Genomic DNA, 15,944 nt, shown 5'->3' on the forward strand with positions numbered 1-15,944 from the left:
TTTCCATTTCTTCCTATGGTCACAAAGCTCCTTTAAAGTCTTTGTTATTCCAACACCTGTGTCATGTCAAGATTAGCATCTGTTGTTTGGCTTTTCCGTTTGGAGACGCTAAGATTTTCCTCGTTCTCCACATGCGGAGTAATTTCGGATTAAATCCCGCACACTTTGAATATCATGTTATAGAGCTCTGGGCATTGTTTAAATATTACACAGAATGTGGAGGGGTTTTTTGTTTGTTGTTGTTGTTGTTGTTGTTGTTGTTAGCAGGCAACTGACCCAGTTAGGGATTACAAGTTCCTACTTGTGTTTGGTGGGCAGTTCCCCTCGGTCCGTTTTCCAGCCTTTGCAGTGCTTGTCAGATCCCTCCTGTGTGTGCGCCACCCAGTGGCCATTCTGGGACCTGGGCAGTGCCTACTCCTGCTTCGGTTTGCAAGGCCTTTGGATTTGGAGCTGTTTGGGGTCGTGTTTATGCCTGCACAGCTAGTGGGTGAGCCGAGTCCAGACATCATTGCATGATGTTTCTTTCTTAATCTTCCTCCCTCTGCACGCTCTGCAATACTGTCTAGTTCTTTCTAGTCCCCTCCAGTCCTCTGGCTGGACAGGTGTGGCTTTAGTACACTGCATTTTCCCACCATTGTGTCTGACTCCAGGGCCAAGTAGTAAGAGGATATAGAGAGAACAAAAATCACCAGGATTCTCTCTCAGGGCCACAACTTCCCTGGTCAGAGAGAAGGATCCCTTTCGTAAGAGGTTTAGGCTCCTGGCTCACCATAGCTGCTGCCACTGCCACTCAGATTGCCTGGGGGCTGCAGGAGAATGGAAAAGGACGAGAAAGAGAAAACCAGGGCTCTCTGACCACAGAGAGTCCCCTTTCTCTCTGTCCTCACCTGGTGTACAGTTCTGCATTACTGATTATTTTTGAGTACAGGCCAGGGGATAATTGAGGAAAAATAAATAAGAAACTTACTGTGAATTCACAGTGCTTCACTTTCCCATTTCCTCCTCCAATTGACTTGCTATTGTTTATTTTTCAAAGTCCTCAGATTCAGGGTTCATAGTTGCATTTGTGAGTCAGACAAGGCAGAGTGGGCTCACTGCAAATTTCCCAGAAGTGGAACTCATTCGTAATAATTCAAAGCGCCTTCGATTAAGAGGCGCCGCGTATTCCCCAGCCTTTTTTTTTTTTTTTATACAAAAAGAACTCATAGGCCTCCGGTTCTGAATCGAGGCCTCAAGTGGCCTGATGTGCTCTTCGCTTTCTGTCATTGTCATTAGAATAAATCCAGGCTAGCCTGCTGGAGGATGAAACCCTGTGTGTAGTGGAGCTGATTTATTCGGACCCAGGCCCTTTGACCAGGCAGTCCCCCTCCCAGCTCACCCAGCAGCTGCCTGACATGTGGCCAAGCCCAACCAAGATCAGATGAGCTTGGTTTAGATCAGCAGAACAGCCTAGCAAACCTATGCACTTGTAAGAATTCGTAGATGATTCTTGTGCTAAGCCACTGAGTTTGGGATATTTGCTACATGGCGTTATTCTGGCAATAGTATGGATAGACAGACAGATAGAATATATAAAGAGAAAAGGAAAGCTAGAAATACACATTTTTCTTTTCTTTTTTTTCTTTTGAAATGGAGTCTCGCACTGTCACCCAGGCTGGAGTGCAGTGGCGTGATCTCAGCTCACCGCAAGCTCCGCCTTCTGGGTTCATGCCATTCTTGCCTCAGCCTCCCAAGTAGCTGGGACTACAGGTGCCTGCCACCATCTTTCGCTAGTTTTTTTGTATGTAAATACATATAATATTTTATATAACATATTATACATGTACACATACAATTATATATTATTTTTAACAATATATAAATTGCATATTTCTTTATTTTTCTCTTTATATATATTTTTCTATCTCAATGTTTACCACTATTTCTGTATATTTACCTCTATCCTCCTAACACTGCCGCACTCTGTGTGTCTACGTGTAAGCTTCTGTCTCCACAGGTCTATCGTTCTCTCTCTCCCTATCTCTTCCGCTAACTCCAGTTCTCTCTTCTTGTATCTTTCCCTTATCTTTCCGCTAATTTTCTTGTCTCTCTCCGGATCCCTGTCCCCTTTGCCCTGTCCCTATATCTTTTTATCACAGCGCTCCTCTCCTCCTTCCTCTGTTGTTTTTCCACCCCATCTTCGCAACTCCCTCCCGCTCTCTCTCTGTTTCTCTGTCGCTCCTGTCTCTCACCCCCCTCGTGTGTTTGTCCTTCGTCTCTGTTTTCCTCTCTTTCTTCCGGTATTAATAGAGACCTATTCCTCTCTCTGTGTCTCTGTCTCTCGCTCTTTTTGCCTGTATGGCCACTGTCCCAATCATTTTCTTTCCTTCTCACTTCCACTCTGCTCTCCATTCCTCTTCATCTTTCTAGTTTCTGTTGCCATCACTGCCTCTATATCACTCCCTCTCCCTCTTCATATTAACCTCTGTCCCCTCTTGTGTCTCTCCTTTTGTCTCTATGAAGTCCTCCTTGCCAGTCTTCTGGACGCCTGAGGGTGTGATCGGCTCACTATGGTGGGAGACAGATGCAAACTCACAGATGTAAAAGTTCTTCTGCTTCTCCTCATAATTGTACCTTTACCTATCAAGAGGTCAGAATTATGATGATGATGATAGAAGAATTGTTAAAAAAAAAAAAAAAAAGTAGCACTGCCTTGGGGAGAAAGTTCTAGTATGTAGACAGTTGCTTACATTTCTGTTTCAGTCTGCTGTGAGATGTTCCCTAGCAACATTTTGGGAAATAATCTTCTTACTAAGAATTATTAGAATTTCTTCATCTCTAAATGGTTATCTGGGCTCTCTGTATCACTTTGTGACCACAGTGATGCAGGACAGTAGTGTTTTCAATGAGCTTAAGGGGGCACACACTTCAGTATCAAGAGCACACAGCACAAGGCCTGGAACATAGTAGGCATTTAATGTGTATCAGTGAGGCTGGGCACGGTGGCTCATACCTGTAATCCCAGCACTGTGGGAGGCTGAGGCAGGCAGATAAGGCAGTTAAGCCTAGGAGTTTCAGACCAGCCTGAGAAACATGGTGAAACCCAGTCTCTAGAAAAAATACAAACATTTAGCTGGGTATGATGGCATATGCCTGTAGTCTGAACTACTTGGGAGTCTGAGGTGGGAGGATCACTTGAGTCTGGGAGGTCAAGGCTGCAGTGAGCTGTGATCGTGCCACTGTACTCCAGCCTGGGCAACACAGAGTGAGACCCTGTCTCAGATATATGCATATTTGAATGGGATAAATTATCAGGTGTGTAGTTTAGAAGGCTTTTATAAGGGTGTCAATAAAGCTGGATTATATAACGTGTGTTCTTTCCATAGAAAATTAAAAGGAAAAATGACAAATTCTGCAAAGAACAGGATTTTAATCTGGTCAGTCTGGGCTGGGGCATAGATGGGAATGAGTAACTCATGCACATCGTCACTGATCATCCTGGACTAAAATAGGAGTGGACAATGGAGAAGATACGAAGCCAGAGTGGGTGGAGGAAGGTGCCCAGTTTATGTTCCTGTGTCCTGTGCTGCTCACAGGGTCCTGCATGTTCCCAGAAAACAGCAGCATCTCCTGCCAGTGTTGTGGCCAGGCTGTATCAGGCACCGTTTCCAGGGAAGTGTGTCGCAGAAACCTCAGCCAAAGCTTCACTTCCTGCCTGCTCTGTCCACCGGCCCTGTGGCTGCCTGGTGCCCTGGGAATGATCTCATCATGGGCCTCAGCCCAGGATGAGCAGCCAAGAATGCAGTCCCACAGACAGTGTGCGGAAGGGAGAGGTTACTTCTCAAGATGGAGCTGCCAAATAGGGACACTCCCGAGAGTTTGACCTGAGAACTTTTAGCTCCAAGAATGTATTGCTTTGGAAAAGGCAGAATAAAAATCCAAGCACTGCCGCTTAGAGGTTGTATGTCCTTGGGAAAGTCACTGCATGTGACAATAATAACCTTTACCCTGGATACACCATTCATCTCCTGGGGCCAGGGATTGTGCCACCTCATTCATTTCTAAACTAAATGGTATCTAAGCTAGTCTTTGCCACAATTTAATTCTTACAATAATACTCCAAAGGAGATACTATCAACCACATTTCACAGATGAGAGAACTGGAATCTTAAAAAGGTTAAACTCTTCAAGGTCATTTGACAAGTAAATAGTGGAGCCCAGATTTCAACTGAAGTCTAACTAATTCCAAAATCCTGGCTACCAGCCATTTTATATTCATATATATGCATAAATATTTTAATATAAATTATATAGCATATAATATGTATACGTATGTCATATGTATATAATATTATATATATTTCTTTTTAAGCTATAAAGTATAAGAGATCATGAAGAAAATTTCAGAAAGATTTTAGAAACTCAAGGGTCACTCTCTGATGTCAGTAAGCAAACAGCCTAAGATACTGTTGAATAGTATTCATTCAGTTAATTATGGTGGACCTCAAAAAGTCATAGAAATTTCCTCTAGCATTGTTAAGTAAATAGCGAATGGCCTTTTATTAAAAGACTAATTTTTAACATGATAACAGAAATTCTTGATCCATTAAATGATAGCAAACACCCTTTGAGTGTCAAACATTGCATATATTTATTCTTTTCCCGCAAGCATAAAGTAGGTGTTACTTATCCCCATTTTTCAGATGAAATTGAAGCTGACAGAGGTTAAATAACTCCTCGAGGTCACTTAGCTAATAAAGAGCACACCAAGAATTTGAACCAAACTGATCAGTCTCCAGAGCCTGTGCCATAAGGGAACTGCTTGGCTGTTTATGATTCAGAGATTAATTTCTGTCTTCATGAAGCTGCTGCATTTTAATACAAAATATGTTATATTTCCTATTTGTTTTCAACTCCCAGCTTGATGCTTTAAAAGTAGAGTGTTTTGAATGCATTGTTATTTGTACTAACATCTAGCACCCCCTCCTGGCCATTTGAGGCATAGCATACGTGTTATATTCCCCAATATTAGACCCCAGTAAGTGGTGTCTGTTAACAGCAAAGACTTAGTATAATGAATGGAAAGGGCCCCAAACGCAAGGCAGGTTCCAACTGCACACCTTATGTGCTGGATAGTTTTAGGCAAGAGACTCCTTCTTGCAGGGTTGTCATTTCCCCCACCTCAAAATCAGAGGAGTGGGTGATGGTTTTGGTTTCCTCCAGCTCTAATTGTGATTGTCAATTGAATTGATAAACTGGTTATTGAAACAATAGGTGTAGTGAAATGAACAACGGAAGTTTCCTATTTTTATTTTGATCCAATAATAAGGCATGTTTTTTGCTTCCTCTTGACTCAACACTGCTCTAGGAAAGTTCTATTCTACATATATTCCTTAACAAAAACACATTGATCCCTGAAGGTCTTCGGAATGTTTGGGTAGCCAATGGGGTTGCAGCCCAGCCTGGCCACTACACGAGGCCCATGACTCCAACAAACTTATTTTAGGCCAGTGTAAATGCAATGCTCAAAAATCCCACCTAAGAAGGATGGGAACACTGAGGTTTGTGCAGGTAACACGCAGGTGTGTGCACACATCCCCAAGAATACACACACACATACATGGACACAACTGCAATCGATACAAAAGGCTGACCTGTGCTGATTCTTACAGGTACTTGGTTCTGGCGCAGTCTGGAACAAAAGAAAAGACCCTTAGTCAATCCAATCTAAACATGCATACAAAATAGAATTCCTACCATGCTTCGATGTTATCTATTTATAATTTTCAATGTTTTAATGTTTTGTGGTCTTAAAAATTACAGGAATTATTATCAATGTACCTAATGTGCCTTGACTCTGAAGGACATGGTCATTACCTGTGGTTTGGAAAATGTTTGGGCTAAAAGACAAGTTCTCCTCTTCTCATTTTTATATCACAGAGCTGCATGGTAGCTTGGATCAATGCCTGAATCCTGTGTTCCTGAGTGCAGAGCATCTTTGCTCTGGGTGAGCTTTGACCACCCTGGAGAAGAAGGCTGCTGCAGCGGTGGAACAAAGCCAAGACCAATGGCCAGCGGCCAAGGCCAGCCAGATGGTTCTGTGCTGGCAGCCGGCGTACATGGATTTTACCTGAAGAAAAATGTCACGTTTTCCACAGACAACTGAAGAAAAGGAGCTCTTTGGATTACCTTAATCATGATTTAGTCACTGGAACCTCTGTCTGTGGATCGTCCAAAATTAAGTCTCAAAGCTAAAATATGAGGCTTCAATGAGTTATCCTGAAATCAGTGCTTGATATCTTCTTGCTTTTTGCTTGTTTTTTTTTTAAATCTTAATTCTCTTATTTTTCTGTCATATTTATCAGTGCCTCGTACATTATCACCATTATCCATGCCAGTTACCTATAGTTTTGCATGTTTGTTTTTTATTTTACTCTTTTCTCTCCTTCATTCCCTACTCCTGTTCCCCCATCGGTGCCCAGTCTAAATGTATTTGATATCTGTCCTTAGAGCTTCCATATCTGTGAAGACTAGAGTCATTCACTTCCTCACATTTCAGTAACGGTGGACCACATGTACCACAGTCCCATGAGATAACAGTGGTGCACAAACATTCCTGTCACCGAGTGACATCGTAGCCATCATAATGTCACAACACACGACTCACACTTGTGGTGACCCTGGTGTAAACAAACCTACTGTACTGCCAGTTGCATAAAAGTCTAGCACAACCAGTTATGCACAGTATATATATAATACTTGAAATTGATAATAAATGACCATGTTACTGGTTTACTGGTTTATGTAATTACTATATCATACGTTTTATCATTATTTTAGAGTGTACAATGTCTACTTGTGAAAAAAAAAGAAAGGTTAACTGTAAAACAGCCTCAGGCAGGCCCTTCAGGAGGAATTCCAGAAGAAGGTATTGTTGTTCTGGGAGATGACAGCCCCATGTGTGTTATGCCCCTGAGGACCCTCCATGGGGACAAGATGTGGAGCTGGACTACAGTGATATTGAAGATCTGGACCCTGTAGGCCTAGGCTACTGTGTGGCTGTGTCTTAGTTTTTAGCAAAAATGTTTTAAAAGTAAAAATATTAAAAATAGAAAACAGTTTATAGAATAAGGATATAAAGAAAACATTTGGGTACAGCTGTACAGCTGTATAATGCGTGGTTTTATTTATTTATTTATTTTTTTTTGAGATGGAGTCTCAGTCTGTCACCCAGACTGGACTGCAGTGGCATGATCTCAGCTCACTGCAACCTCTGCCTCCTGGGTTCAAGTGATTCTTCCGCCTCAGCCTCCTGTGTGGCCGAGACTACTGGCACGCACCACCATGCCTGGCTAATTTTTGTATTTTTCGTAGAGATGGGGTTTCACCATCTTGGCCAGGCTGGTCTTGAACTCTTGACCTCGTTATCTGCCTGCCTGGGCCTCCCAAAGTGGTGAGATTACCAGCATGAACCACAGCTCCTGGCCTGTTTGTGTTTTAAGCTAAGTGTTATTAGGAGTCAAAAAGTTAAAAAATAAAAGTTACTAAAGTAAAAAAGTTACAGTAAGGCAAAGTTAATTTATTAGTGTGTAAAGAAATGTATGTTTTGATGAATTTAGTGTAGCCTAAGTGTGCAGTCTTTATAGTCTACAGGAGTGGACAGGAACATCCTAGGTCTTCACATCCTCTAACCACTCACTCATTCACTCACTCACCTGCAAGCTCCATTCACAGTAAGTTCCCTATACAGGTGATACCTTACTTAAGCTTATATATCCTATTTTTTACTGTAGGATGTCTATGTCTCGATATATTTGGATACACAAATACTTACCAATGTGTTACAGTTGCCTACAGCACTCAGTACAGTAACATGCTACACAGCTTTGTAACCTAGAATCAACAGGCTACACCATATAGCCTCTGTGTGTAGTAAGCTGTGCCATCTGGGCTTATGTAAGTGCATTCTACAATGTTCGCACAAGGATGAAATCGCCTAAGGACGCATTTCTCAGAATGCTTCCTTGTTGTCAAGCAACTCATGATTGTATATAGAATTGTTCTTGAATGCTGTGTTTTTTGTCTGTGTACTGGCATGCCATTTCTACCTGTCCACGTCTGCACACCAGCTCATGCCCCTCGTTCATGCTCCTCTCTGCTGCTCATCGCTCCACAGCTGGCAACCCTGCATTCCATCCATCCATTCCCCCAAACACAGGCATGTTGCTATCAGCAGGGAGCTCTGACGGACCCCTCACAGGGTCCTCTTCTTCCCCGGTAAGCCTTTCCCTGGGAATGTCCTCCCAGCATTGCTGGTCAGGGGGAACACACACTCACATCTTCACGAAATGCTACCAGGGCCATGGTGTTATCAGAAACGCTATTTTTTTTTTTTTTTTTTTTTGCCAATATGATAGCTATCAAGCGACCCCATCTCTACTAAAAATACAAAATTAGGATTTAGTAGAAACTCTGTCTCTTGTAAAAATGCAAAAATTAGCTGGGCATGGTGGTGCACACCTGTAATCTCAGCTACTTGGTGGCTGAGGCAGGAGAATTGCTTGAACCAAGGAGGCAGGAGCTGCAGTGAGCCGAGATTGCACCACTACATTCCAGCCCGGGCAACAGAGTGAGAACCTGTCTCAAAACAAAACAAAACAAAATCAAAAAATGGCACAGGTCCGATTATTAGGAAGCTGAGGTCCTTTTTTATACTTAGTATTCACTGAAGTGTGAATTACCTTTCATGTCCTCTAAGCATACCAACAAGGAAGCTGGAGTTAAAACTTATGTTAGAGCCAGCCTGCCTGGGGCACAGCCTGGCCCTGCCATTTATTGACTGTGTGACCACGAACAAGCTTCCTCATGTCACTCTATCTTAGCTTCCTTGCCTGTAATAAGGAAAAACAGCAACACCTCATAGATTTGTAAAGATTAAATAAAATAATACACACAGTGCCTGGCAAATGACAGTTGAAGAATGTTATTATTATATTAACTATTGCCATATAACTATAAATAAATATAAATGACATAAACAAATAATAATAATTCATTTCTTCTTGAATGAGTTCCTTGTATAGTTTAGACATTTATCCTTTGTGAATTTGGGATGGTACAAATATCTTAGGCAAGTCTATCATCTGTCTGCCAACTAACTAGCTATCTCAAATATCTTTTCATTAAATATAAATTCTGAATTTTGGAGTCAAACTCTTTTTTTTTGCCATATACTTTGGGTGTTTTGGAGTGCTGTTTAGGAAGACTTTCCCCTCTCCAATATCACAGAAGTAGTTTGCATTTTCTTCTCATAGTCAGTTTCAAATTTTATTCCATGCTGATCCTGGGATGAGGGTTTCTAGACTTCCCTGAACTAACTGTTCAATCAGCCTCTTGTTCATTGACTCAGCAAATGAGTGTACAAGATCCAGGAGTGAATACAGCATGCAGAGAAGGTTGGAGACACTGTGCCACTTGGTGGGGAAAACGAAGGGCTAGGGAGTATCGTATTTACTCTAAATGTGGAAAGAATGTAGAAGGGTAAGAGGACAGGGGGATTTTGAAGATATAGGACTTGAACTATGCCTGGGGAATGGGATTAGAAGCCAACAGGAGCTGGGAAGGCATCCCAGGAGTGGGGGATTGAAACATGGCAAGAAAGGTATATAGCTGAGGGAGAGAAGGTAGGTGGGGCCCTGAGGGGACGCCTCTGAAGCAGGCAGCGGATGAATACTGGGGAAGAGGTGAAGTTCAGTTCTGAAGACCAAGCAGAGGCTCCTGGATCTGGTATGACATGCAGTAGATATTCATCATTTGTGTGTGTGTTTCTGACAGGGAGAGGTGAGGAGGGAGTGGGGACCTGTTAGGTACCTAAAATGGGTGGGCAGTAGGGTACAAGGAAGACAGGAATTCAAGTGACAAGAGAGACAACAAGGATCCAATTTGTCTTCTCTGGCAGCGTGAAGAACAGAACCCCAACTAGATTAAAGTGCAAGGTTGTATGTTTTGAGGGGACATCATAGCAGGTGCCCAAAATCTGGAAAATGATGTACAAAGGAAGCTCCCAAGTCTTCAGGCCCAAGATTCTGAAGAATGGAGAAGCCCCTCAGTGACGCACCATAGAGCGGTTTGGAAGGAAGTCCCTTGAGCGCAATGTCTAAGTCTTATGAATGCGGTCCCCATGTACAGTAACTGACACTTAGCTGGTGCTTGATATATTTTAATGAACAAATGAACATGTGTACTTGGAAGCAATAATTGGACACTCCAAAGGCAACATTCCTTGGACAACTAGAACACAAATTGAAGGACAGATCGCTATTGCCCCACCCCACTTCCAGCACCCACAGGAAGAAGGAAAAAAAATTAGGAACGTAACAGAGAAGGAACAACCAGAGAGATAAGAAAACAAGGAAAGTTCGTATCTTGGAATCTTGGGGGAGATTTGGAAGTTTGGTGGCATCTCCAAATGCCACAGACAGAACTTTGTGATCACTGGTAAGTTTTTGGAGAGCAGAGCATAATGACACAGAGTTTAATATTTACTGGTGGGAGAGGGTATAGGGTATCAGCCATGTGGCAAGGTGCTTATGGACAAGGTGCTCCTGGGCTGGACTGGTCTTACAGGGCATCAGAATGCAGCAGGAAGAGTTTCTGGAGTGTTAACTACAGATGCACCCTATGTAGGGTGCGGCAGGGAGGGAAATAAGCATGTAATTCTGACCCAACCCTCAGTCAGACAACCTGAGTGTTTGACTTGAGATCGGGGGGACTGGGAATTAATTGGATTTTAGGAAACAGAGATAAAATTTAGATTTCTTTGTAAAGAGCTTCAAGGTACCTACCTGGCCTTCCTCTCAATTTGCATGGATGTAAAAGTTATGTCTCAAATACCTTCTAAGTGGAAAAAGTCACTATTTGCTGCTGTTTGTTAAGTGATCCTTAAAAGGTATTACCAATGAGTCACAAAATATTTGGATGGAATATTACGCTTATTCGAGCATAGTTTATTTGGCTTTATGAACAATTTATCAACCCCCTGCTGTGTGTCTTGAAGAACACTGCCCGTGAACAGCCAGGTGGTCTCCCATTGGTGATCCAGGACAGGATCATCATCAAACAGGGTTGCACCTGCGGGGCTCACAAATGAACAGAACCACCTGGATCTCCATTTTCTAAGTCTTCCAAGAGAATTTTGATCGTTGTCTTCTCTGTGCGGTTACCAAATGTCCGATTCCACTTACTGAAGTCCTAGGAAGAAGTCACCCCAGGGAGACAGAAGCTACAGCACTGTGTAGAAAAGCTGTGCGATCTGCTCATCTCCAAGTACTGACACATGTTTATAAGGTTTTTAGTTGAGTTCCAAGTAAAAATCAGAAGGCAGCTGTTAGTTGGGCTCTTTTGAAAAGAGGAGTAGAGTCCTTGCAAGGCCAATCCATTGGCCGGTCTATTTCTAAGGCTTCAAAGGTGTTCAGCTGAGCAATTTGGCAATTTGTGTGGAATAAAGCACTGAGCTTCCGCCATCTTTAAACTCATTGATTTCTCATAACTTTTGTAGCTTCCCGAAGGCATTTTCTTTAATGGGCCATCTGAATGGGCCATGAGGTCATGCTGGGATTGTTCCAATGCCCTGATTAGAGGCTTCTTTATGTGAGAAAAGAGGGCTCAGCATTCTAAACATGCACACTTCACTGGGCAGCCTAAGGTGTGATGGTATGGGTTTCTGGCTGACTCCAAAGCTACCCCAGCTTTGTCAGGAAGAGCAGACATGGTGGAAGCAATGCGACAGCATGGTATGGGAACCTTTACCTGTCCCGGGGGCCTGGCTACTCTGCGACAGTGTTAAAAATTCAAATTGCCGGCAGGGAGTGGTGGCTCACACCTGTAATCCCAGCACTTTGGGAGGGTGATCACAAGGTCAAGAGATTGAGACCATCCTGGCCAACATGGTGAAACCCCATCTGTACTAAAAATACAAAAATTAGCTGGGTATGGTGGCACATGCCTGTAGTCCCAGCTATTTGGGAGGCTAAGGCAGGAGAATTGCTTGAACCCAGGAGGCAGAGGTTGCAGTAAGCTGAGATCATTCTACTGCACTCCAGTCTGGTGACAGAGCGAGACTCTAGCTCAAAGAGAAAAAAAAAAAAAAATTCAAATTGCCAGGCAACTTTACTTTGCAATTATATACATCACACAGGTTTAAATGAGTGACTGTCATATTGGTAGGAATGCCAGGTAGGTGTATGTGTAATAAGAACTACTGGCTTTCTTTCCAAACAGTTCTGACTCATAACTATTTGAAGGTCTGCATGCCATTGGGTTTCTAAGAGGAATCTTAAATCATGGAGAGGAAGCTCAGAAAGGACCAAGGCCTAGTTCAACGCCATTTGGGATCAATGAGCTACAAACTCACCATTATATGACTGGGTGATGTGCCTAGGATGGGTTGGTGGTGGGAGAACTTGAACAGAATAACTAAGAAAGGGAAGTGGAAAGAACTTCACACTAGTAATCCCAGAAAGTCCTTGAAACTAACATTCCTTAGAACATCCACTGAAATGGAAAACAATGTTCACTCCACATTCAAGGACATTTCTGGGGAATGCCACCACCCCACACCCATTCCCTCCATCTCCTTTGTTTTCAATGCATTAGGAATTCTTGGATTTTGGCAATTCCTGAAACAAACAAACAAACAACAAACAAAAATCTGATGACTCTTATTTAGTGTAAAAAAATCCAAAGACATTTTAAAAAACAGGACTAAATAGCTAATGAAAACCATGTCATTTCAGAAGAACTTGTTACATTCATCCAGGAACATTCATCTAGGGCTACAGTAATCTGGGCCATGTCCTGGCCAACAGTACACTGTGAGCAACCACTGTGGGCAAGAGGGTGAAAGGAATTTAAAAACAATTGATCACATCTTCTGCTCCAGGAGATGTGGCAAGGCAATTATCTTTGCAGAACATTAGGTGCATTTTATTATTCGAGCTAATTTTTCAGTCTTGGCTTTTAACATCCTGTGTGCACTCTAATGTCAGGAGTGGCTTTCTATTATGAATCTTACATTGCTGCCTTCTACTTGCTGAATTATCAGTCATGCTCCTGGGCAGTGACATTTGCTTTTCTTGCACTATAATAGCATTCATGATGACCCAGCCTCTCTGTAAATTAGCCCCTGGAAAAATCTTGGCTCAATAACAGTTATTTCCCTATTCACACTTAAAACAACAAAGTCAGTAATATGCCAGGAAGATTCAACCGTGAATCAGGAATACACACCAAATCTAAAAGTCTAATACATTCTTGATCAGCCTACGTTGTATAAAGAATTATATTAGCAGAAAAGAGTCCAAATCAATTAAAAGGCTTCTGTGTTAATAATTCTCTTCTGGAAATAATGGCCAAGTGAATTCACTTTCCTATTCCATCTGATATAATTTTTACGTACCTACGAACATAAACATGCCAGAAAGAAAAGTGACCAGAAAATGAAGCTGGTGTGAGAAGAAATTGCTGATTATGAAGGTCGTAAGATTATCAGTGATTCACGCACTGGGAGTCCACAGCCGGCAGCTTTAAGGGCTCTCCATTGGCAGCTGTTATTGGTGCTGCAGTAATTGCTGGATGTCAGGGAACACCAAGTGACCAGCAATGACTGGAATGAAGGAAGTGGGGAGGTGAGGTGGGGGGCGTGGAGTGCATCCTAGTGGAAGAACAAGCATATTGCTGCACAAATAACAACTCCAATATCAACTGTTTCAAGCAGAGTATCTGACTGGAACAAAACAAAATTTGAAAAAGAAAAAAAAAAAAAGACTCATCAAAAGGAATTAGGGTAATCGTTGGAGATTACCAAAGGTTTATTTGGAATGACACAGCACTGAAAACATAATTGTTACAGATGATTTGTGGATACAGCATACACCATCTATTTTACTTTAGAACAATCTGTGAAGATGAGTTGCATAAATAGAAAGAGGTGGAAATATAGAGGAGCCGTTTTTATAGTATTCTTTTGGGGGTGGATGAATATGCCCCATCTTTCTATCCAATCTCATAAAGGCAGAAGAGAAGACTACTTAGCTGCCCATCCCAACTAGCCTACCTCCAGCCACAGCGGCTGGACAGCTAGATAAATCAGGCCCTGCTTTCTCTGAGGGGCCTCAGTATGGTCATGCTATCTGTCATCTCATCCTGAAAACTGCACAGTACAAACACAGATACTGTTGGCTGTTTTGGCAATGGGATGGCTGGTTTTGCCATGAGGCAAAACTGCGACTGTAATGCCAGTCAGAATAAGAGCAATGCATGTATCAATGACACTTGAGAGGCAAAGAGTTACAATGGAAAGGAAAGAAAGCAACTATGTATATGTAGCCTTCTGCATACACATAGATCCAGGAGTTGTGGGAACTAGCTTGCATGACTGTGTGTCCATATATATATACATTTAGATGTGTTGGAAAATAACATTGAGAACTTTTGCAGCAGTTTAGTTTTAAACACAGTAAACCTGAAAGGGAGCGAGAGCACGTGCTCACACCTGGGCAGGGGAATAAGATAATCTTGTACCACAGGATAATTCATCACATCTTCTGCAGGGCAGCCACTCAATACCATACACCTGATGCAGAGAAATAAAAGTCTGATCTGGAGAAAACTACTTTAGAATTGGTGGGAGGGGATCAAGTACAAGAGTCCACAGCTTGGACAAAGCACAAACAAACCTGTTATTGACAACATGGGAACGAGTGAGGATTTTTTCCTTAATTTACTTTTCTTTCTCTTATGTTTTTTTTTTTTTGCACACATACGCCATTGATACATCTTCCCAAGGTTTGTCTGGCATCAGTCCGTAAATCATTAAGAGCATAATAGCAAAAGTGAACTCTTCAGGTTTTCATGAAGGTTTAAAAACCCAGTAACTGAGCTCTTTCTTGCAGTACTTGTTGCCCTAATCCAAGCGTCGGGTGAAGTTCTCCGGAAAGAGGCCTTTATAGGTGGCAAGGTCTCTGTACTGAAGCCAGTCTGATTCCTTCACTCCCACCAGCCAGCCTGCATCCTGAAAGACAATGACAGGACTTTCAGGGTCCAGCAAACTACTGGAAAATCCACACTGCCACAATTAGTTAATAATGTGTTACATTAGTGTTGTGGTTCTTCACCAGGATGTCACATTACAGGTAAAGTGCTGTGCCATGATCAATGGGAAGGCCTATCCTAAATAAGTTGTTAGTTAAAAAAGAAAAAACAAAAAAGAAAAGAAAAGAAAAGCAGGGATAAACGTTTTCAATGACTTATTGACTGTATAAAGTATAGTTAATTGACAATTAATATTAACATTATGACTGTACGAAGCATAGTTAACTGACATTAACTGGATTATAATATGAGTTCTTAAAGAGGAGAAAAGGATTACAATTACAACCAGTGCAAAGACAGGAATACCACGTGAAAGCATTTCATGCACAAGAGCATGACCTGTTCTGGGGTCACAGTGTAAAAAAGGTTTTAGGTTCCTTGGGTTAGCATGGAGTACTGATGAGACCATGGAATGTCTTATATTTCATCCCAAGCCACTTGCTTATAAGAAAGAACTCTGACCCCCAGCTCATATCCTATAACCCCAATAAACTACCTATGTAGGGCTTATTAAATACTAAAAGCTAGATGTGTGTTGCCTGGTATTGCTATTTTGGTTTTATACTACCTAATTTTCAAGTTTATATAAACTACAAATAAGTTGGATGTCATGGCATTCTTGCTGGAAGCACCCCTATATCCTTTATAAATTATTCCTCATAGACATTTGTCTGCCATATAGAAGTGCCATCACAAAAATGGAACATTTTGCCCCAGAAAGGGTAGAGAACTCATCCATGTATGGTCATGCAGAATGGCAGACGATACTTAAAACTGAGAAACAGAGGCTGTGGTCTGCCCTTGGCTTCCTGAAG

The 15,944-nt window shown here is 42.1% G+C and overlaps 1 protein-coding gene across 3 annotated transcripts in view; it reads right to left on the bottom strand.

Moving 5' to 3' along the window:
• Nucleotides 1-13,814: 13,814 nt before the first annotated feature.
• Nucleotides 13,815-15,944, bottom strand: part of AMPH (amphiphysin) — a 256,655-nt gene continuing 254,525 nt past the window's right edge. For all 3 annotated transcript variants that reach the window (XM_017867370.1, XM_017867369.1, XM_017867368.1), the window contains one exon: nucleotides 13,815-15,049. In XM_017867370.1, the coding sequence (XP_017722859.1) occupies nucleotides 14,942-15,049 (108 nt within the window). In that variant the 3' untranslated portion in view covers nucleotides 13,815-14,941. The remainder of the gene's footprint in view (nucleotides 15,050-15,944) is intronic.

The sequence above is a fragment of the Rhinopithecus bieti genome, unplaced genomic scaffold (genome assembly GCF_001698545.2).
Source record: "Rhinopithecus bieti isolate Rb0 unplaced genomic scaffold, ASM169854v2 scaffold_2439, whole genome shotgun sequence".
Lineage (NCBI taxonomy): Eukaryota > Metazoa > Chordata > Mammalia > Primates > Cercopithecidae > Rhinopithecus > Rhinopithecus bieti.